At 34.3% G+C, this 23,992-nt stretch overlaps 5 protein-coding genes across 6 annotated transcripts; 2 read left to right on the plus strand and 3 right to left on the minus strand.

Moving 5' to 3' along the window:
* Positions 1 to 347: 347 nt before the first annotated feature.
* On the minus strand, positions 348 to 10,392 carry LOC126763145 (uncharacterized). The gene is made up of 9 exons (XM_050480397.1): positions 10,251 to 10,392; positions 8,241 to 8,438; positions 7,960 to 8,099; positions 5,717 to 6,101; positions 3,597 to 4,413; positions 1,548 to 1,850; positions 1,292 to 1,481; positions 989 to 1,225; positions 348 to 915 (listed from the first exon to the last, which is right to left on the minus strand). The coding sequence occupies exons 3-9, from the start codon at positions 7,991 to 7,993 to the stop codon at positions 866 to 868; spliced, it is 2,016 nt and encodes a 671-aa protein (XP_050336354.1). The 5' UTR covers positions 7,994 to 8,099; positions 8,241 to 8,438; positions 10,251 to 10,392; the 3' UTR covers positions 348 to 865.
* A 959-nt stretch (positions 10,393 to 11,351) lies between these two features.
* Positions 11,352 to 16,925, plus strand: LOC126763143 (zinc finger RNA-binding protein 2). 2 transcript variants are annotated; one of them, XM_050480394.1, is made up of 6 exons: positions 11,352 to 11,451; positions 11,523 to 12,563; positions 12,629 to 13,054; positions 13,124 to 13,630; positions 15,866 to 16,065; positions 16,122 to 16,925. In XM_050480394.1, the coding sequence occupies exons 2-6, from the start codon at positions 11,552 to 11,554 to the stop codon at positions 16,671 to 16,673; spliced, it is 2,697 nt and encodes an 898-aa protein (XP_050336351.1). In that variant the 5' UTR covers positions 11,352 to 11,451; positions 11,523 to 11,551; the 3' UTR covers positions 16,674 to 16,925. The 2 variants fall into 2 exon arrangements, with proteins under 2 accessions (XP_050336351.1, XP_050336352.1); XM_050480395.1 differs by lacking the exons at positions 15,866 to 16,065; positions 16,122 to 16,925 and adding an exon at positions 14,332 to 14,481.
* Positions 16,912 to 17,837, minus strand: LOC126763146 (MRN complex-interacting protein). Its single transcript, XM_050480398.1, has 2 exons — positions 17,504 to 17,837; positions 16,912 to 17,442 (listed from the first exon to the last, which is right to left on the minus strand). The coding sequence occupies exons 1-2, from the start codon at positions 17,552 to 17,554 to the stop codon at positions 17,002 to 17,004; spliced, it is 492 nt and encodes a 163-aa protein (XP_050336355.1). The 5' UTR covers positions 17,555 to 17,837; the 3' UTR covers positions 16,912 to 17,001.
* On the plus strand, positions 17,752 to 21,550 carry LOC126763141 (isoleucine--tRNA ligase, mitochondrial). Its single transcript, XM_050480393.1, has 12 exons — positions 17,752 to 17,998; positions 18,055 to 18,174; positions 18,237 to 18,408; positions 18,483 to 18,690; positions 18,759 to 19,245; positions 19,314 to 19,556; positions 19,613 to 19,779; positions 19,837 to 20,139; positions 20,215 to 20,331; positions 20,393 to 20,600; positions 20,667 to 20,901; positions 20,957 to 21,550. The coding sequence occupies exons 1-12, from the start codon at positions 17,834 to 17,836 to the stop codon at positions 21,370 to 21,372; spliced, it is 2,841 nt and encodes a 946-aa protein (XP_050336350.1). The 5' UTR covers positions 17,752 to 17,833; the 3' UTR covers positions 21,373 to 21,550.
* LOC126763144 (integrator complex subunit 9) lies at positions 21,381 to 23,896 on the minus strand. Its single transcript, XM_050480396.1, has 7 exons — positions 23,788 to 23,896; positions 23,134 to 23,730; positions 22,829 to 23,075; positions 22,389 to 22,702; positions 22,220 to 22,322; positions 21,963 to 22,162; positions 21,381 to 21,900 (listed from the first exon to the last, which is right to left on the minus strand). Exons 1-7 carry the CDS (start codon positions 23,794 to 23,796, stop codon positions 21,403 to 21,405), a joined length of 1,968 nt encoding a protein of 655 aa, XP_050336353.1. The 5' UTR covers positions 23,797 to 23,896; the 3' UTR covers positions 21,381 to 21,402.
* Between the last annotated feature and the right edge of the window lie 96 nt (positions 23,897 to 23,992).

Here is a 23,992-nt window from a genome sequence, read left to right on the forward strand (position 1 = left end):
TTACAATAAACTGACCGAATCAGCCGTTCATATATCATTCGATTCTGCAATCGGTGCTCTCGTGCCCTTGTATATTTCGCTATAGGATTTTTGCAATCTGCATCTTGCAAGAGCAAGAGAATACCCCTAATGTTTTTTAATAAAATTTTCGGCAAAATAAAAAAGTACTGTAAAAAGTTTAAAACTCCAGAAAATAATATAATATAGGTACATGCAAAAATACATAAACTTACATATGTACGTCTCAGATAATTATCTGAAAAATCCCCTCCCATTAATAGTATTTGAAGCCCTATGTTATACCTGGGATTTTTGGGAACACTCATATATAATATAATTAGTCAATATATATTTTCATCTTTATCACGATTTATTTTCAAAATAACCTTTTATAAAGAAACAACTTCACAAATGTACAATACATATAATAAAATCTCATACATTCATAAATAGCATGTATTTTGTATAGATCTCTTCCCATAATTCGCAATTTACCCACAAAAATATTGCAAAAATATACATATATTATGTTTTCAATATTGCAGTTTTCAGTACATTGGCATCTAATATAAATTTTAAATTATGTACTCACACATAAATGTTAATAAATTGCTCAAATTTTAATAATTTAGAAAATAGTTTTTTGAGCAAATTTATTGCATTTCCTTGTGAATCTTTTTGATATATATATTACAAATTCTCTACTACTCTCTTATGTCTAACTATTTTATTGGGATATCTTTAAAAAGATATATCAAGTGCAATTTATCGCGTTTAAAGCGATTTTCTTTGTTTATTTATAGTCCGTTATTATTTAGAATGCAGGCAGGAAATAGTACCACAAATATATTGCAGACAATGATGTCTAGCTTTCCCATATCTCATCTCGCTGTTTAGCTGCTAACATCTTACGTTCTAAAATAATTTGGAGAAACATAATTGTTTTGAATTCAACTCGAATTAAAACAAAAATAAATAGAAAATTTACCTTTGGCTTCGCGCAGTACCCGTTTCTCATTCTCTCTTTCTGCAGCAGCTGTTTTCAGACGTACACCTAAAGCTCCAGTAACAAGACGACGTGCAAGTGCTGCACACGTCTCCGGCCTTTGACGATATGGTTGCAGAGATGCAGCACATTTCTTAGCCTTTAAGCGAGATTCTATTGTAGCTTCCGCTAATGGTTTCAGTACTACGAATGGGTGGCCCATGGTTAAAACTTCAGCAGCTATTTAAAACAAAGATATTCATAAATATTTACAAGGTTTTATGTCTTATTTAATTAACCCATTACCAATTCGGGAACTGCTGAACACAGCCAAGGCATGGGTATCATCCACCCATTTAATATCAAAACCAGATTCCTTGTATTGGGAAAAAACCATAAGTAGGTCATGATTTTTAAATTCGACAGGGAAATTTGATACTTCAAGTACGTGTGGGAATTCCTCATCGTTGAGTATGGACTGTTTTGTAAGATATGCCTGTATGTCAAAAAATTATTTATTAATTAAATATATGCTTAAATGTGCTCCTAGACTAATATTTACACTATAATCCATTTTTGGCAATTCGATTTTCACTTTTCCCACCGAAGCTGTGAGTTCCTGCATGATTTTCGGATCTAAACACTCTCCACTATCGTCGTACATAGTTTCCCAATCGTCTTCTTCCTCCTCTTCTGTGGTACTATCTACGGCAGAGCGCTGTGGTGTCGAAATGGAAATATTATTTGGACTCCTTCGACTTGATTCCTTGTCATTTTCTTTGCCATTTTCGATTTTCTCGGGAATTTCAAGTACATCTGAGACGAATGTTTGCTTAATAATTCGTCGATTACTACGATTTATTTCCTGCAAATAATAAGAAGAAACTTGTTACAATCAAAATAAATTAGATAATTGTGTATATTTGTTCCACAAGAACCCTTAAAATTGTAGTAAATCTATATGTATGTATATTTTGAACTAAGTTTGCGCTAGGATCAAGGGATATTTTTTTACAAAGCGAGTATCAAATAGCAATCTAAAACCTATACTTTTAATGGACAAAAATATACAAATTTGGGCATTTATATAATATTTAAAAGCATAACATACACGAAGACTAACGCGATACTAAACTTGTTATGCGGGACAATAGGCTAAGGATTAAAGTAAGTTATAGATGGAAAATGTGTGTTTTTATTTGAGGTTCTGATGATATAAGTTCCAGCTGTTTTAACTTCGGAGTAATCATGCTTTTCCAACCGAAAAAATCGCACGGAATCAAACCGAGCATCAGTTTATTTCGATCCGGATCAACTTCATTCAAATTAATTTTTTTTCTATACATTTGAACAAATTTCCAATTAATTGCGCTAAATATATGACCCATATAAATCGTTATGCAAAACGCATAATTATAACTAATTATTCAGTTAACTAAATCGTTAATCACTGTACTTATAAAAAACAAGAAAAAACGTTAACTTCGGTTGCACCGAAGCTAAATACCCTTCACAGGTGCATTTCTCTTAGTAACTATGTGTTCAGTTTGTATGGAAGTACGTTTGTATGCTATAGTAATTCGTCCTGAACAATTTTTTTGGAGATTATATTGTTACCTTAAGCAGTAATCCATGCCAAATTTCGTGAAGATACCACGTCAAATGCGAAAGTTTTCCATACAAGCCCTTGATTCCGATCGTTCGGTTTGTATAGCAGCTATATGCTATAGTAATCCAATCTGAACAATTTCTTCTGATATTACATTATTTTTATAAACAATAATGAGGAAGTTTCCCATGCAAGCATTTGATTCTGAACATTTAGTTTGTATGGCAGCTATATGCTATAGTAATCCGATCTGAACAATTTCTTCGGAGATTACATTGTTGTCTTAGAAAATAATCTATACCAAATTTCGTGAATATATCTTGTCAAATGTAAAAAATTCCATACAAAAACTTGATTCCGATCGTTCAGTTTGTATGGTAGCTATATGCTTTAGTTAACCGATCTGAACAATTTCTTCATACATTGTGAAATGTGAAAGTTTTCCATACAAGCCCTTGATTCCGATCGTTCGGTTTGTATAGCAGCTATATGCTATAGTAATCCAATCTGAACCATTTCTTCTGATATTACATTATTTCTATAAACAATAATGAGGAAGTTTCCCATGCAAGCATTTGATTCTGACCATTTAGTTTGTATGGCAGCTATATGTTATAGTGATCCGATATCGGCAGTTCCGACAAATGAGCAGCTTCTTGAAGAGAAAATGACGTTTACAAAATTTCAAAACGATATCTTAAAAACTGAGGGACTAGGTCGTATATATACAGACGGACGGACAGACAGACAGACGGGCATGGCTAAATCGACTCTGCTCAACGTACTGATCATTTATATATATACTTTATAGGGTCTCCGACGCTTCCTTCTGGGTGTTACAAACTTCGTGACAAACTTAATATACCCTGTTCAGGGTATAAATATGTAAGCATTCATACAAATGCAATGGATTGCGTCTGTTAGTTAAAGATTTTCATGAAGCTGAACACATAGTCGCATGAAATTTCACAATTTTTTTACCCTTTGTCAATTTTAATTTACCTTCGATGCACGCTGGAACTCTTGTGCTTCTGTATCACATTTAGTTGTACTCCTTGTACCATTTTCTTTTGAAGCAACATCTTCTATTCGTAAATTCTGCACTTTGCTTGCGTTTTCAGTACTACTTTGCTTAATTTTACTTCGCCTGCTCGAGTTGGTATTCATTTCGTTGTTAACAATGGTTTCTGGTGCTATTTTTAGTTCTTCTGTTGGTTGTTGTTCTATTAACAGTAGATTTGGTAAATTATCACTATTCAAATGCGGTTGTTTTTGTTGACTTATCAAAACAGCTGTACTATCGCGCGAATCGGTATGTGTTATTGAATCATGCCCGTTTCGTATTGTTTTCGTTTCGGTTCGCTCTGATGACAATTTTGATATTTTCGCGTCTTGTGCCTCCACGCTGAGAGTAGACTTTTTAGAACGTTCTCTGCGTTCGCGATTGTTTACTGTAGAAGATTTCGTCTTCTTTCCCGTGCAAACAACTGCAATACATGCACTTTTGTTTCCAGATATATCGTCTAGCTTGGTCGACGCTGCAGTGTGTACTGACGCTCTTGGCTCCGAAGTAATTGCCAAACGCTGCTGATTACTGCCGCCGCAGCTATTATTATTACAAGCAGTCGTTGTTGGCGTCGGAGCTAACGAAGTAGCCGAAGGTGCGATATCATTTATTTTACTATGTTGTTGTTGTATCCGTGTTACTTCGACAGCTGTAGCTGTTGGCGTCGTTGGCGGGGTAGTTTGACTGCGTCGTGCCCTTGGAATATACACCGCTCTATCTGGCCGACGTTCACGTCTTACAGCTGACGATTGCCTACGAAACAAATACATACATACATGTAAGTAAATAAGGTACATGAAAAAATTGTTGTATTAAAACAGCAAAAAACCCAAATCGCAATGAGCAAACACAATGCACACACTACACTCATATAATATATCCACATATTTGGATATTTATAATACTTATATGCAATACAGCGAACAATTATATGTTTTTATGTATATGTGTAAGCACGTTTGCGTGTTTCGGGGTAAGTAGGTGAATGTGCGGCAGACAGGTGAACGAATCACTTAAACATAAGTGCAGCAACCTACACATACGAAACTAAGAAAGAGAGGAGCAAAACAAAATGGCATGTAAGTCACAAAAGAACTCCGTAAAATGCAACAAAACTAGTTAAACACGTTGGATTGCGATGAGGTAACTTCTTGCTACTCATAGCGCAGATAGCGGCTAGACCTGTACTGGAGCGTAGTTTTCATGTATATATGTACTCGTACGCTTTGGATTTCAGTTATACCATAACGACCAATTTTAATTTATTGCATTGTTGCAAAAAATATCGTAATAAATATTATATATAGGAAATTTAAATATGAGATAATTTCAGTCACATGGCCATTACTGAAATAGGAATGATACTAATTTTTAGTTCTGTGTGTACTAAGTGAGTTTTCAGGGAATTTATAAAAATTCATTGGACAAAACATTAGCGGATAAACAATCTTAAGGTTATACCAGAAAAGTGGCCTAATTTTTAATTTACATTTGAATTAAATGGAATGTGGAATGAGTAAAAGGCAAATCAGACAGCTAACGAGAATGATTAGGTATATAATGATGAATGTTATAATAAACATACTTATGTAGGTATTCAAAAATATATCAAAATGTAAAATACATATTTTAAAAATATATTACTACCCTTATTAAAACCAGATCGACACAAAAAAAATCCAGAATTATACTATTTTAAAAATGTAACTTTTCTAAATAATATTCGAGGGATATACTTCACGAAGAAGTTCCCACAAATTTATAAATAATAATATAAAAAAAAATGTTGCTTTCGCCCTACATACGAATAGACATGTACATTTACAAATATTGAATATAATAATCATGAGCTATCGAAATACATACATATGCCGAAATAATGAAACCTTCTCTCTTCCCTGTCTTTGTCGAAACTCTTTGTACACATATTAATTTGCATATATTACACATAAAACTCGTTGAGGAATTTCAGCAATAATGTTGCGCATACATATGTACATATGTGTTTGTGGGTTTCGCGAGTACGTTTTGTATGTCTGCTACCTCGTTCGTTTACCTTTGCTGGCCAGATTTGCTACTGACTGCGGCGGTTGTCGTTGACGCTGTTTCCGTGTCCCCGCCACTTGTTGGTGCCTCTGATTTGATTACCGATATGCTTGTTGTCGTTGTCTTTGTTGTGCCATGGTCCTCGTTTACGCACCTCGAGGTCATTGCATTATTATCGAAACTGTTGTTCTCATTTGCATGGGTCGGGGAATTATTGCATGATATTGAGGTAGATAACAGTGTGTCTTTCTCAGCCGCAGTTGTTGTAAACGAACGTTCTGCCGCCGCTGCACTGAGGTTATAGGTGGCAGCTACACCATCAGGCGAAGCGCCACTCTGATTATAATTTCTTAAGGCTGGAGGTCGATAGAGATCTAATGAGTTCGTTTTGAATACTGTAAAAGAGATAAATAACACATTTTAAAAATAATTTCTAGATTTTTTTCGAATTTAATTAAAGCAAGTAAGAAGATTGCATCCGGGCTCACATTGTGTTATGCTAAACAACAGCATTCAGAATTAATCGATATACAGTATATAGATCAGTCACGACAAAGAATACCGGTATATAAGGGTTGGATCAGAGCATTATTTCGTTATATATTATAAAATCTCAAAATTTACGAAGAGGATAAATTGAGAATGTCGCGAACAACATGTAAGAAATCGGGCAAGTCACTTACGAGATAAGAAATTAAAACTTGGTTTTGTTATTTATTCTAATAATCCGATTAACATTTTCAGTGGTTTCAGCAATTTTTTTGAGCTTTCAAGGCCTAATGAGAGATGTGGAAATTTCGTGTATGAATTTGCAGCGATTGTACAAATCCTGTTTAATGATAGGAAAATGTTGTCAGACGCCAACTTTTGTTAACCTTAATTTTTCAATTAATTTTACATCTACTCATGAATGGAGCGTTTAATAATTATGAAAAACAAATTTTATGCAAAAAGAAACTGTTTTTAAACACAACATAACTATAAATAACGCAAAATTAAATAATTGGTATTATGTGCAAATATGTATATACATACATATGTACATATTTACATGTATGCATACATTTAATTTATTAATGTGGAAATACTTGTTGAATACAAATTCAATGTTGACCTAAATTTCAAAGTTTTGCGGCTACTTTTTATTTTGTTTTTATCTTTTAATTTGTGCAGCTAGAGAGAGAGTACATTCGCTCTCAAGTGGCCTTGAAGTGAGCACAATTTAAAATTGTAGCTATTTTTTAATAACAACAAAATTAAAATAATGTTACATTATTATTTCAATTATTTTATTTATTCATCCATCCAATTTACTGTTACTCAATAAAAATATAAATAAAAGAATTACCGAACAAAACCGAAAAAGAAATCAAAACAAAGATACTAAAATTCAAATACATTAACTTTGTTGAGCGTTCAGTGGAAGGGGAGCGGCAATTGACTTGGCTAACTGGTTACTCGACCCTGAGACGCAAATGCGACATCACGTACAAAATTTTGGCAGATACGCAGTGAGCTGAGCGTAAAAAGGGAGTTAAACAACTTAAGTGAGAAGTGAAGGTACGAACGAAAATAAAGAAAAAGACGAAAACTAAATATGAATAGCGACCTTGAATTTGACTATGTAGCGCAAACGCTTAAAAAATGCCTCAGCATTGGAGTTCATCATAGGTGACCGTAAAGCGCTCTGCCCAATTTACGTATTGAGTATACATATATACGGTTATAAGCGTGTAAGCACTAAATAAACATTACACACATATGTATGTATGCATGTGAATGTATATGTATAGATACATAGATAGCTACAATATTTAGCCGGCTTTTATTATATTTTTGGATAGACGATGACTTGGCGAATAAATATTTGTGATTTATGCTTATATAGGAATTTAAGTGTGAAAATAATTGTGGTTTGTGTAGCTATTTGAGTGAGAATATTCTTAGTGAACATATACCATATAGTATAGAGAATGATACATAAAACATAAAATTCAGAAAATCGAAAAACAATCTTTAGAAGATACTGCAATGTAAATATATTCCAATTAACACAGGAGTCTCCAGAGTGATAAATAAATATAATGTATGGCATATAATGCATAGAGTAATCAGGTACTTGCGTTTATAAGCATGAAAACTTATTTATTTATCAATAAGTCAATCATAATACGCCATATAATCCTATAAATACACTAATTCTATAAATATATATATGTACATATATTATATATGAATGCATAATGAACTTACAGCGGGTTTCACTTCCATTTTTCTCCACACCCATCTTACCAATCGTGTTTTTGTGCTGTCTAGCAACTGAAGTTATATCGTTCGTGTTACCGTCAATTTTGCGCTCACTGCGCCAATTTTTCACTGGTGACTTTTTTCGCCTGAGTAGAAAAAATTACAAAATAAATTACAAAAATAATGATCAAGAGTTTTTACTGATTAACATTATTTTGCATTCACAGTCGTATGTGCGTATAAATATGTACATATATATGCTCGTAGAGTGTGAAGCACATACTTACGATTCAAAGTTTGCTGCTGCCGTTGACTCTGTGAATTTATTCGGATCCAATAATTGATTCCGAAAACAGACAACAGTGCGGCGGAATGGCCCCTGCCCCACGGAAAAAGTGAAGAGATCGTACTGCTGGCGAAATTGCTCACATGCCTGATGAATAAGGAAACGGCGAAAATTGTTCACAGGTGGAAAAAGTAGAACACTGCAAAATATGGACAAATATTCTTACGTAAATGCCATGTAAATAAGTATATACATACATATGTACATACACATGTACAGATCATTGTTATATTACACGAAGATTAATTGCTATCGCGTTTGTTTGCAGTTTTAGTTCTATACAAATATAAAAATCTTTTGCAACGATTAAATAAGTTCCAGCAGAGTAAGTATTTACGTAAAAAATTAGACATTTTATATACGGGAATGTGTATTATTATATTGCTGTAGCAAAATGATATTACAGAAAAATTGTAAAAACTGGTTAATAACAGAATGCCAAAATATGTTAAGTCCTCTAACTTTTAATGTTTTCCTTTGTTATAGTCTAGCGTCAATGTGCGAAACGGTTGATTCACAACAATGGATAAGTGTACAAATAAAAAAGCAAAAATTAAAGAGTAACATCAGAAGAGAAAGATTTACAGAGAGAATATTATGTAATAAATTAAACAGAGCACAGTTTAAGTTGACAGTATGGTGCTGAGCGAGGGAAAAGTAGTTAATAGGATGGTAGGTAATTGGATATAGAATTAACAAATCCGATTCTTAAGAATGGAAACCTATATTATAAGACGTTCCATATTTAGGATCCCAATCTTCCTATGCTAAAATTTAAAATATCTTCTCATTCTAAAAATAATTGATATGAATAGCGTTCGATTTGTTCATATCTACTATTTTCTTAATAAAGCAAAAAAGAACCGTTTCTAGCAATGAATAAAATGCTTTAACAATTTACCAACGTAGGTAACCTTCAAGAAGCTACAAATAAAAATCATTTGTAAATCACTACTTATTAGATAAATATACTTAATATTTATAAGATTTAATGTTTTCAAAAGCGGAAAACAAAAGATGTCAAGAGAAACAAGTCGCTTAAAAACTTTTTGTACATATGTAAATTTACTTTCAATTCATTTTTATATGCTTATGAACTAAGCCTTTCCTGGAATATCAAATGATTGCAAGTACATTCATAGATGTGTATGTGACCACTTTTAACTTGATACTAGATTCACATCCAGCCCTCAGTTTTGCGAAACCCTCTCTCACCCTCTCATATGCATATAACTATGTTACTAAAACAAGTTTAAGTATACCGCGTAACGAATTCCATTAGGAAAATATCACATCCAAAGAAAAACTGTTCAACCGCTCATGCAACCACAAGTAGGACAAAAACAAAATGGCACATATAAACGAAAGATGTACAAAAACCAGTAGGTACCACTTCGATTGGAGCGAAACGTGATTTTTATATATTTTTACTACATAAGATATACATATTTACATACATCTCTTTTTAAAGTCTTCCAAAAAAAAATTAAATTTATAAACATATGTAAAAATAAATATGTATATAAAGTTGTAAAATCCACTTGAACGCTTAAAAAAATTACTATGGTCTCTTAGTGCAAATGTATGTATAGTACATATGTACAAATGCAGGTGTAATTAATTTATGTATATATGTAGTGTTAGTTAATGATCAATATAGGTTACACAGAAAAACTTAGACATCCAAGCCCTAAATTTTTTTTGATATTGTGTAAGGAATAGTTTAACCTAGCCGCTTGTTTTAAATAAAAAAATACAATTTACTTGTCTTTACATAGACACATATATAAACTGTGAGAGATAACAATTCACTAAATAAAATCAACGGAGTTTCATAATAAACAAACCCCGAAAAAATTATAATTCAGTAACATTAACACTCATTTTCCACATCTCCAAGACATTCAGAGTCTACTCGTATGCTATACGAATTGCCAAACCTTCTACTCACCTAGAACTATGCCTTTGGTTTATGAAATGCTCAATGTCAGCGGTGACATTGTACAAAAATTCCTCATCGTCAATGCTTAAGTTTGTGATATTCGTTAATTTCACCTTTCTTTCCAGCTTGTCCAGCTTTACAGAAATCGCTAGGCACTATGCCAGCAAAAATAATATAATAATTATTAAACAATGCCCTTCCTATAAAAGCACTGGCAGTAGAATTGCAAATCGTCTTCACCTTCAGCTACACAGCATGCGACCAAAATGGTTGGGTAGCGCGTAAGTTTGTAAAACTGTAAAGACAGGTAGCTAATTTTTGAAATGTATTTTATTTGATAATACTGCCCTACAATATGCTCGCCATTAATTTAAAAAACTATGTTCTTACTTCAATTTCTTTGATTCACAATATATTTCTAAGCCTATCAAAACCACGAGAAACCAATAAGAATATTTTTCGTATTCTATTATTCCTATTCGGAGGTAAAACCAGTGTTGCTTTGCTCAAAATTAATGATTCTTAAGAAGTGTATACAATAAATGTATAAGAACAATATATACTTAAATGTGGCCGAAATTTGGAATAGATAGGTGACCTTAGCATTTAGCTACAGTTTTAAATTTTTATTCACAAACTTTAGAAGTATTTTGTAAATTTTCTTATATGTTCATCAATAGTATCAATTCCATAGATATACAGATCCAGGCATTTCAAGAATCAACTCAATAAAAATGTTAATTATTGTAAGTTCGCAAACTCTGGTTGTTAACCTGATGCAAAAATGTCGATTACAAAATAATCGATAATTTGTCCGTGCACTTCCGACAATTTTTCAGTACTGGTGTGGAGTTTATTCTGAAATATTTAAGTGAAATTTGCTGGTAATTAATACTCAATTTGAAGTACTTCAAAGAGTTTTTATTTATATAATATTTTGATATCATTTTATTATTTGTCTGGGTTAATTGAATTTGGTTTCGATTTGAAATATAAAAATGTGCCGATCAACCCCTAGATGTTCTTCGGCAAATGACGCGTCGATTAAAATTTTTCCATCTTTCAGAAACGCAATTCAACTCCTTTGGGTATAAATATCTCCACAAAACGTTTAGCTTCTAGCTTTGCGATAATTAATTAATTCTAAAAAAGAATATATAGAAACTGGTGACGAGTATTGTTGTCAAGTTTTTTAAGAATAACTTTTCAGGCAAGTATCAGAATTTCCTATCCATTTGCGGCTGCCACATTTATTGATTTTTTTTATTCATACCTCTTTAGGTTTTCTTGATTCCTAAAGGTTGCAAATAATGGCTAATAATAATTATGCCGGTTTTAGCTATGGCGGGACTCAATATGGCGCAGGAGGTGCCGGATACAATCCAGGGCAGGTATCTTATCCAGCTGTGACAAACGCTACCTATGCTAACGCTGCTGCGTATCAATCTGCTGCTGCTGCTGGTCAAGGTGGTTATGCAGCTGCTGGCGCTTCGGGAGCGGGCGGCTATGCAGGTTACGGCGACTATGGTCGCGCACTTCCTGCATATGACGCATCGAAAACATTTTATCAACAAGCGTCAGCTAGCTACAACACGGCTCCAGCAGCTACAGTTAGTAAAACGCATTATTCGGCTCCACCCGTAAAAAATATAAACGCTGGTTCCAAAGCCGCTGGTGTTAAAGATAAAACAAATGGAGCTGCTAAAACAGTAGCCACTCCAGCAGCTACCACTGCTACGGCTGTTAATGCGTACAGTAATTACGAGTCGGCTCTTTATAGTGCAGCTTCAATGTATGTTGCTCAACAGCAACACCAACCCGGCGCTGTTAAACCGAATGCTAATGGTGCCTCAGCCAATAGTTGGCAGTATAGAGCTCCAAAGGGCGCTGCAGCTGGTGGTGCAAATGTAGCACGTCCACGCACCAAGCCACCGCCGCGACCGCAACAATTACATTATTGTGAGGTATGCAAGATCTCATGTGCGGGACCTCAAACTTATCGTGAGCACTTGGAAGGTCAAAAGCACAAAAAGCGGGAGGCATCTTTGAAAATGCAGGCCACTGCACAGTCTGCAGCTCAAAATCGTGGTAATAATTACCACTGTGAGCTTTGTGATGTTACATGCACTGGTACTGATGCCTATGCTGCTCATGTACGTGGGGCAAAGCATCAAAAAGTGGTTAAGCTCCATCAGAAACTTGGCAAACCAATACCCCCAGATGAGCCAAAGAAGTTATCTAAAATCAATTTTGTCCCAGCCAGTGGTTCTACTGAAAATACAGAGAACGTTGAAGGCGAAAATACTAGTGTCAACGAGAACGGTATTGCACTATTTATAACTCATTTACTATTTACAAAAATATTTAAACTCAATAATATAATTCAGATAATCAAGATGATAATGCTGCATCCGGAGAAAACACTGATAATATTAAACCGGTTGGTGGCGAGTATATTGAAGAAATTAAGGATGATGAAGGAAAGATCCTAAGCTTCAATTGTAAACTATGTGATTGCAAATTTAACGATCCCAATGCAAAAGAGATGCACATGAAAGGACGAAGACATCGCTTACAGTATAAACGGAAGGTTCAGCCGGATTTGGTGGTCGACTTTAAGCCCACTCCACGTCAAAGACGACTAGCTGAAGCACGTGCCCAACGTGCTCTTATACAATCGCACCGAGGTGGTAATGTTGGTTTCGGTGATGAACATGAGAGTAGTGGCGGAATGTATTGGGATGAACAACGTCGCCGGGCTCAGTACGATGACGAATATGATTACAGCAACTGGTTGGCACGTAGCTTTGCTGGTAAATATCTACAATTAAAATTTTTTTTCTTTTTCCTGCATATTAGTTTACAACTTAATTAAATTTAAGGTGCTCAACGTGGATTTGGTGGTCGCATGGGTAATGGTCCACCACCATTCTTCGGAATGATGCCTGGTGGGGGTGGAAGTATACGTCGTCCTGAAAGTACCGATGATCGTCATGCAATTGCTCGTCATGCAGAGATTTATCCCAAAGAGGAAGAATTGCAAACTATACAACGCATCGTATCACATACTGAACGTGCTCTTAAATTTGTGTCGGATAAACTTGCCGAGAATACAGATGAAAAGGGACCAGCTAATAAAAAAGAAAAACTTGAGAATGCTCAAGTAAAGGACGGACGCGATAATCAAATGTTATCATTCCAAAAAGAGGCTGATAGCGGAAACGTACGCATTCTTAAGGGCGTAATGAGAGTCGGATTTTTGGCCAAAGGTCTTTTATTACAGGGGGATAATGCAGTTGAATTAGTGGTTTTATGTTCTGAAAAACCAACAGTTGGATTACTAAAACGTGTGGCCGTTGAATTGCCATCTAAATTAAAGGAAGTGGCAGGTAAGTGCTTGTATAATAATGTATATATATTATATTATATATTTGTATATTTTTATGGATATGAATTTTTCAAGTTTGAATGACCTACATACATTGCTTTCATGAATACCAATTTTACACATATGTATAAACGAATGTATTTTTTTAATATCATTTTTATAATTAAGTTTACACCAAAGCCATGAAGAGGTCATTGAAATTGCTTGATTCGTCTCCGAGAAAAATTACATATTTGTAACAAGTATATAGTATTTCTGATTGATTACCCTAAACTAGTATGAATTCTAATAGTTTTGGTGTGAAATCAGAAAGACTGGGTGGTAACTTTTTCCAAAGAAATAGCTTAAATTGAAAACGTATGTTTTCTACGCTGTGTTCTGAACAACCGCTAATCGATGATTTGATATAAATTGGTTAATTTCATGCCTTAGTGAACTATACCAAAGTTTATACAATTTCAGTATGTAATACATTTAAGCATAATATGAATGGGCTTTTGCACGATTAATAATTAATAATGAAAAATATACATATGTATGTATACGGATGTTATAATATACAAACAAAGCAAAGGCAATTTGTATGGAAAAAGTGAAAGCAAATGAAAAATGGTGTTTTGGTGGAGTTATGCATATCCGCATACGTATTGTTTACAGAAAAGGGATATGAACGAACTAAAACATATTTGTTGGTGTTTTCAGCTCTTCACCGGATATACATGCCATTGTCCCATTGAGATTGGTTATTAGAGGTTTGTGAACAGGACATTCAACTTCACTCTACTTCACTTTTATTGTGGTGCGGGTACGTGTACGGGTACTCCTCCTTCATAGTATCTTTCTTTTATTGCGCTGTTTGTTGCTGGACTGGAAATTGAACGGTAAAATGTACTCTGCGCCTATGTGCGAGTGGCCCAAATAAAGGAATATATTTATACAAAGTTTTAGGACCAACATATTGCTATTATTACTTACTACTTAAGTTCGTCGTTTCATCCGTATGATTCGCGATTTTCGCCACCCATTATACAGTGAATTGCAAAGCTCAGTTTTTACAAGCAAATCTAACTTTGTGTAAATAAAATCCTTTCGAAATAAATTCTAAGGTGAAATCACATATGAAACAAAGCTCTTCAAATAGCTACACAAACAAAACGGTCAGACCTTTCCAAATTAAGTGAATTTGATATGCATACTTTAGTTGCAGTTGTTTTATGTTTGTTGTCACAAATAGCAACCTTTCGCTGTTGGCTAGCCGTTTTGTGTGTATCGAATATCAAGAAGACGTGGTTCGATATGAGAAAATTGTGACCGAAACATAAATGACAGTTACGCCAGTGTTTTTTTTTTTTAATAAAATACACCAGTGTATAAGACGATGCCTATAAGTTTGTCCACCGTTAGGGCACAAAAAGAGTTATTACTATAACTTGCGGTCCAAAGGTACAAATTGCTATTATAAAATATGTCACGGCGTTACTTGACATTGGTTTCGGTCAAAGTTTTTTATGAATATATTAATGACATGTAAGAGAATCGCAAAACTGCTACAATGTAAAGAGAGGTGCAAAGGCAGAATGTACCTGCATTGAAAGATGTGTACATACGCTCATGTTTTTTTTTTTGGATTCTCTGAAGTTTAAAATCCGTCTAATGCATGCCTTGTACCTCTGCTTACTGGGGATGCTTTTATCAATGGAATTATAAATACATACGTTTAACCTTTATGTGGCCGACTCTTTTTAATAGGTAGTTTAGATCTTGGGATCACTATAAATAGTCAAATGTAAATAGATGAGCAAACTTTGATTTTTATTTTAGAAATTAAAAATGTTGAGGTCTGTGTCAGATGTATTGAGTGCATGAGTCCTGACAGATTAACACTAAAGGTAAACTATCAATTAATTAACAGACTTTTTCAGCCCTCTAAAAAAAATTAATATACTATCTCAAGAGAGTGAATACAAGTATTTAAAATGTTCCAGCCACACAAAGGTTAAAACATTTGCTTTCTTAATGATCTGAATATTGGTAAAAGTGACAAGTTAATGCAACAAAGTGTGCAACTATAGATAAATGGTGAACATGTTTGTCACTTTCAACCCACATTATTTAAGCAACTCATATATTCGATATGCAATTAAAAAATTTGGTCTGCAAATAATTTTAATTTTTTTTTGCTATGTTCAATTTTTATTTTTTTTAGAGTTTTTAATTAAATCCGTTTTGCTTTTAGGAGAAAACCCAGTTGAATATACGGTTGAAGTTGTAGGTCAAGACTCAGCTGTCATCGTGCGAGATGATGTAGTGTCCGTTAAGATTTCACTTACTTCGCCCCTTTTGCGCGAAGCTACACAGGAACCCAAAAATGATGCTGCTAACGTTAACGGAGGAACAGGAGATCTTGCACTACTGCCGCGCGAACCGTGTCTAAAGGTATGACCTGCGACAAATTAATTGTATTTTCTGAATCTAAACTTGTTCTCTTAAAGGCTTTAGCTGAATTGCGACACGCCAAATGGTTCCAAGCACGCGCCACTGGGCTTCAATCCTGTGTAATGGTAATACGTATATTGCGTGATCTTTGTCAACGCATCCAGTCGTGGCAGGCATTACCACAGTGGTCCCTAGAATTGTTGGTTGAAAAAGTGATCTCGTCAGCTGGTTTCCCAATATCTCCAGGTGATTGTCTTCGTCGTATAATGGAGGCTTTGGCTTCTGGTTTTCTTATTAATGGACCGGGACTCTTAGACCCATGTGAAAAGGAAGCTCAAGATGCTTTGCATGATTTGACTAAGCAGCAGCGCGAAGATCTAACCGTTTCGGCACAATTGTTTTTGCGTTACATTGCATTCAGGCAAATTTACAAAGTCCTTGGAATGGATCAGTTACCGGCACTGAAATTTCCTATCCGACCATGGCGCTTAAACCGCAAACGCCGCCGTTCTTCTGGCAAAGGTGGACCGGGTGGTGAAACAGATATGGCTGAAGGTGAAGAAAGCTGTACCGATGAGAAAATATCTAAAAAAGATATCACAACTTAATCTCATAATAATACAAATACCGCGTTTGTAGTTTTAAATTTCAAATGATCGTCTCTCACATATTAAAATATATAAATGTTTATCGGTGGATACATTGGAAACTGAACCGCTTCATCCACATAAAATAGTAAAAAAAAATAATCTGGAAATTACTTATAACATACCGCGTGTTTACCAATAATTTTGAATTAAAAATGTAAACACTATTGCAATTATGATCAATAAATAATGCCACATAATTAATAATCATAATTTCGTTTTTAATATATGTAAAAGATAATATACATTTATGCATATACTATATATTTTTTACAATATTTAATAATATTTATACATATTTATCCCATTTGCTCGTTTTCTTCATGTTATTGTAGAAATCATTTGATGGGCGTTTACTACAATTTTGCATTTCGATTTCAGCCAATCCTTTAGTATTTTCCAAAGATGACTCGATATTATTATTTTGACGATTATCGACATTTCTTCCACTAAAATCCTTATCATTTAATTCAGACTCATTACTTGCAAATCCATTTTCCTTAAATTTCTTGTAATTTGAAGGTGAAATGTGCTGCTCATTCTGAAGGACCATATGATTTGGTGAGATAAACGTAGAGGTGCTCAATGTTGTAAGCTCTTTATTCTTATTCAGGTTCTGTACAAGCACACGACATTCCGGGCCACTTCCACGAAAGTACTCAGTCAGAGACCTTTGTTTTACATTACATACCTTACAAGTCCATGTTTTCACCTTTTTCACCAAATCGACCTTGAAAGTTAAATGTAGTAAACGTTTTCTCCTAAGTGGTATTAATATAGTTCATATTTACTTGGAACATTTTACATTCAGTACATTGCAAAACTCTAATTTCTTGCGGCATTTGTGATTTTTTTTTAAATGCGCGGTTTAATCAACACTAACACGAGATGTGTACGTATCTACATATATTTGATTTTACGATAACCTGATATTTTTTGCAATTATCAGAAATCAGTTTTAGCGAACGAAACTAAACTAATCGATAGAATGATAACTTTTGAGTGGAAGTGTAAAAATCGTATTTATAATTTCCTTCGGAAACAGCTGATTTATAAGTACACATCTCCTACAATTCCGGTAGAGTTTTTTATCCCTGTTTTTTATATTAAATAACCTTAAGATGTTAAAATTAATTGTAAATAATACATATGTGAGGCAGTTTTCTATTAAACAGGCAGCAAAACCTCCCATAAAGTACACAGACACTATTAATTTGCCAAAAACAAAATTTCCAAACAGATTAAATGCTGTTAAGCGGTTAGAATTGGAGCGTAAGCTGGTTGAGGTAAAATATTTACTTTATACGTTGAGTTTTGAGTTGGAATTGCTTTTATACTGCAGGGTGTATTTTCTGAAGCATATAGTTACCAACAACAACATAATCATGAACCAAATTTTGTTTTGCACGATGGCCCCCCATATGCTAACGGAGATTTACATATGGGTCATGCAGTCAATAAGGTGAGAAACTATTATTAAAGCTCTTTGGGATAAGTAATAACTGTTTAAAAATTTTGTTAAAGATTCTCAAAGACATAACATTACGTCAGCATACAGTACGTGGTCATAAAGTGAATTATATTCCTGGATGGGATTGTCACGGTCTGCCCATTGAATTAAAGGCAACAGCTGCAATTAAAGATAATAACATTGCGAGGATTAAGAATCAAGATCCGATCAGCATTCGAAATAAATGTAAATATCAATTAAATTCCATTCATTACGTGGGTATACATGTAAGCGATTTACATAATATTTTTCTTATAAAGCTCGCAACTTTGCCTTAAATGCATTGCAACGACAAAAAAACGAATTTCGTTCATGGGGTATTTTGAGCGACTGGTTAAATGAGGAAAACATTTATTTGACAATGCGGTCGGGATTTATAATAAATCAACTGAATATGTTCATAGATTTTTATGAACGTGGATTGGTATATCGAGACTTAAAGCCTGTCTACTGGTCTCCATCATCGCGGTACATTTGTTTTTTTTTTTTTTATTGAAAGTGAGATTATACATTTAGTACTGGCTTTTAATTTTTAGAACCGCTTTGGCCGAAGCCGAACTGGAGTATGATGTGAACTTCGTTAGTCCTTCAGTTTACTTAAGATTTCTATTAACTAATTGGCCCAGTGGTATATCACTTTCCCCGAATACTAATATTTATGCTTTGGTATGGACTACAACACCATGGACAATACCAAGTAATCAAGCAATATGTTACAATTCAATACTAGATTACAGCGTGCTTAAATTGTCTAATTATGGCAATGATTTATATTTAATTGCCACAAGTTTATTGCAAAATTTTTCGGAAGTTACTGGTATTACGTACGAGGTTGTAACAACTTTTAAAGGCACAGAACTATCGAATTGCACATACCAACATCCCTTATTCCCAGAGCAGAATAACTTACCATTCTTCGCTGCTACACATGTGCAAGACTCAAAAGGCACAGGGCTTGTTCATACTGCACCTGCCCATGGACCAGAAGATTTTTTGATTGGTCTAGAAAATAAGTTGCCTGTGGTTAGTTTTGTATATAATACAAGTACATATATCTGAGAAGAATTATTCAAAAATTAAAATGTTTTCAGATATGTTTTGTCAATGAAGATGGTGTGTACTCTTCAAAGGCTCCTGGTTTTCTGAAAGGGAAAGATGTTCTTTGCGATGGTGATCAATTAGTATTGGAAAATATTGCATCAGATGTGTTACATGCCGGTAAAATAACACATTCATGCCCCATTGACTGGCGCACCAAAGAACCTGTGATAATACGTGCCAGTGAGCAATGGTTTATGAATACCGAACAATTAAAGGAACGAGCTCTTGAAGAGGTACAATTCAAATACAAATTTTACATAATGTAATTTAAATTTTTTCTTTGACCCAGATCAGTAAAATAAATGTTTATCCACTTGTTCAAGCAGATGCGAGTAGAAAAGCACTAATGACACAAGTGCGTAAGCGTCCATATTGGTGTATATCACGGCAACGTGTCTGGGGCGTGCCCATACCCGTATTTTATGAACGAGAAACGAAGAATGTTATTCTGAATAGGTTAGGTATTTAAAATTATAGATCAAATTTATAATTATTTATTTATAATCTTCGTAGATCTTTAATCAACCATATCTGTGATCTCATTAAAAAAGAAGGAAACGCTGACTTTTGGTGGTCGCGAAGTGTAGAGGAGATGATACCCCCGAATATTCTGGAATCCCTTAAAATATCAGCTACCGATTTGGAAAAAAGTAGAGACATTTTTGATATTTGGTTCGATTCGGGCAGTACATGGTCAAGTGTGTTAAAGGATGAGAAAGTGGCTGACGTTTACCTTGAAGGTTACGATCAGTTCAGTGGCTGGTTTCAGTCATCATTGCTTACAAGTGTTGCAGCAAGAAATCAAGCTCCCTACAAGTGAGTTATAATTTAAAGATACAAATTTTTAAGATTCATATTTTATTTATTACAATTATGTGAAAAAATTAATAGGTCAATATTTGTACATGGTTTCACAGTCGATGATAAGGGGCACAAAATGTCAAAATCATTAGGTAATGTTATTTCCCCAAAGGATATAATTAAAGAAGTCGGAGTCGATGCTTTAAGGTAATATTGTCGCAGTATACTTATAACTGCATACAAAAATGTTAAACTTTATACTTTTTAGATGGTGGGTGGCTTCGCATTGTGCGCAAAACATGACTATAACTGTTAGTAAGAAGTTAATGCAACAAGCTGCCGACAGTGTAAATAAAATTCGCGCTACATTACGCTATTTAAATGGTGTTATTGGTGATAAATCGGAAATTCTGAATGATAAAAGTACTTTTTTGGACAGATATATTTTAAGTGCGTTGGTAAAACACGAAAATGAGGTATGCAGCGCCATTCATTTGATTGGAATAATTTAGACTTATGATAAAAAAATTAATTTTGTGCAGATTTGGAAATTGTATGATACTTACGAGTACCATCGTGTCGTGACCAACACACAAAATTTTGTGACAAACCAAATTTCAGCAATATATCTTCACACTATTAAGGATCGACTATATTGTGGAGATAACATCGATATAAGAAATATACGCTATACGTTGCTTAATTGTTATAAAGTACTCTGTTCTACTATATGGCCTATTATACCATTCCTAGTGGAAGAAAGTTGGCAATATTACGGTAAAACTTCATTAACTGTCGGTCTGAACAAATTTAAATAATTATTTTTTTTCAGATCCTAAAAGGGCATTTCATCAACAAAACTTTACTGCTGACCCCGTTTGGAAAGATGCCGATGCTGAAAAAACTGTTGGTGTTGCATTGGAAATCAAACGGATTGTTAATCAAAAAGCGGGCAGCGCGAACTCATTTAATTTAGCAGTGGAAATTTCATACAACAAAAACAATGAGGAAATGCAAATGCTACGTCTTTTGCAAGAAGATGAAACAGAAGTATCTTCCAATAATTCAGAGCTATGTGAAATACTACAAGTTCAAAGGGTTTCTCTGCAGCCATCCAACCATGTAGATTCTACCAATATTAATGTTCAAAAATTGGAATTGACCCTATGTGCACGCTGTAGACGTTTTGCAGTTGATAATGCCGATTGTGTTTGCGAACGTTGCGCTTGGGTTCTAGCTAACAGATAATTGTTAACTTTGATTATATAAGTGTTATATTTAAAAGCTTTGTAAGCATTTCAGTACAGAGTCACGCAGTTTGAGTCGTAATGACTGCTTTCCACCACATATTATATGAGTTTCATTCTCATCAAATTTTATCGTTGTATCTTCATTTATCAAATGCAACATAACTACATTGCCAGTACGCTCGACTTTTATATTTGTTATTCCGTCTTGAATTAACCGTTTCTTGAGCAGATCTACGTCTAAGGTACCATATTCGTATTTCGTATTTTTAAGCACATCTTCTCGGCTGGGAGGTGGCATTTTACTACCACTTGGCTTATCATTTGAAGAATCCGCACATGGGTGTATATTGTGTACTTTATCCTTAACTTCCAGGACGCCAGTAATTGTGGAAACGGTTACACCATTACCCACATCACGTGGAACAATTTTTTGTGCCATATCATATGTTATATAAACACGATCGAGTTTTCGTTTCAACGGCAACCGAATTATTTCGCCGCATTTAAATGTAATAATTTTTTTGTCCTGAAAATCGGAAATATCAGTAACTTTTATAAGGTTCGTTCACCTTTAATTATAAAACTTACCGGTTGCTCGATGAAAAGGTTCGGTGCATTTGGATGTGGCTTTGTATAGGCTTCAGGTATCACCAAAACATTTGGCTTCAATTCCTTTATTAATTTATTTGCCTGTTGATAATTAAGTGAAGTATCTATTGGACAATAGAAAGCTTTCATAGCAAGTGGTTGGAATGGTGCCAATACTTGGAGATATGGAAAATCTGGTTCTGAATAATATTTTTTTTAAATATTATTCAATCAATGGGATTTTCTTAAGACTTTACCTGTAAATATAATAGAATTATTGACATTATGACCCCACATCTCTACGAAGTGAACAGCGTCGCCGAATCGCAAGCTGGGATGTCCACAAAATACTACACAAGGCTGAAAGAACAATACGTTATTTTATTTGTCGTCGTTTTATTGCTTTATAAACAACTTTCGAAATACCTGCCGAAAATCTTTACTAAATCCTTCAGAAAACACATGTTTGTAATGCTTTAATTTTGAATTGCGTAAATAAAAGGCGTGCGGAAAGGGATCATCGGGCAGGTAGACTTTGTTTTGCTTTGCCGAACTCAGCCATTCAGCCAAAATATTTGAGTACGCTAATGAACTATCGGCTACCGGTGAAATAAAGAACATCGGCACATTATTTAATCCGGCATTTTCCAAATTTTGTGTAAGACATTCGAAAAGGTCGTATACTACTCCAGAAGGATAACAAGGTATTAATGCTGAACCATTGTTTCGAATAGTAAGAGCTTAAAAATTAATGTTTTAGAATACAAAAATTGGTCATTAAATAAAACAGTAATCATGATAAACTAACTTATGTTTTGCATTAGTTTTTTTTTTGTTTACATAATAATGGTACTTATTTTACTTACCCACGTTCATGCATAGTTCACCTAATTTTGTATCAGGATTAACAGTTGGGGCCTGAGTTAAACCCGTCATTATCAAAACGTCCGCATGTTTTAGTGCACTCTGGTTAATTGGGCGGGGATGTGTAGTTAAGGTTGACGATCCGCTAACATAACAAATTTTTTCGTGGGCTGTGCTTAAAACCCAATTACTCGATCCTAAACAATATCCCGAACTGACGGGGGTTGCCACGAAAGCACCTAAAATATCCTTCAAATATATTTGTAGTAAGAAGAGAACTTAGTTCTATACTCAGTAAATATTTTACCAATTTTTCATCGTAACCCATAATTGTTACGCGCGCCAAACTATTGTGTACATCTTTTAAATTGAATATTGTTTTCCATTTCTTGGGTCTAAATGACTCACTCAAAGGACTGGGTAATAAATGTAACACATCTTTCCACAAATGTGCTGTACTAGCTTTAGGCGCAACTTCAATATACTCAACAAGTTCTTCAAGAAAGAAACGACCAATTTGTAACGTTGGCTCTGTTGCATAGACTTTTCCTTTAAATCCCGTGTGCTCCGTTATAAAAGGAAGTGCTAGCATATTTAGATAGTTTGATATTAATATCACATCAATCTCACTAAAATCCATCATTTTATCCATTGGCAATGTAAACTCGGGTGCAGAGTCAACAAAAACTCGACCACAACACTCTTTTAATTCGCCGTCCATTTGAGGATCATGATCGCGATTTGGTATCCAATTAGGTAAATTTGACAATTTCACACTTTGCACGAAAGGAAGTGGCAAAAAATTCAAGACCGATTGCTCTGTTAGTCCACAATCCAGCATGATTCGCAGCCCCTTGAAGGTTATAACGTAACAGTGCTTCGCCAAATCATTACTTAGGCAATACTAGATAGGGAATAAAAATTATTACTTAGAATTGGATATATAAATGCATAAATTCACCAGACGCATTTTGTTTATTTTCTTCACTTCTTTGCCGGCGTTTATCCACTTTTGCCTTCAGTTTGTAAAGGAAATTATCTTCAATTGAATGTCAAATAAACTAACAGCTGCCAGATGTTAGATTAGTTAAACTCTGCTCACACACGTAATTCATGTTGCCTATGCGAAAATTAATCTGAACACTCGTGCAAAAAGAATTATTTCT

The sequence above is a fragment of the Bactrocera neohumeralis genome, chromosome 6, assembly GCF_024586455.1.
Source record: "Bactrocera neohumeralis isolate Rockhampton chromosome 6, APGP_CSIRO_Bneo_wtdbg2-racon-allhic-juicebox.fasta_v2, whole genome shotgun sequence".
In the NCBI taxonomy this organism is placed as follows: Eukaryota; Metazoa; Arthropoda; class Insecta; order Diptera; family Tephritidae; genus Bactrocera; species Bactrocera neohumeralis.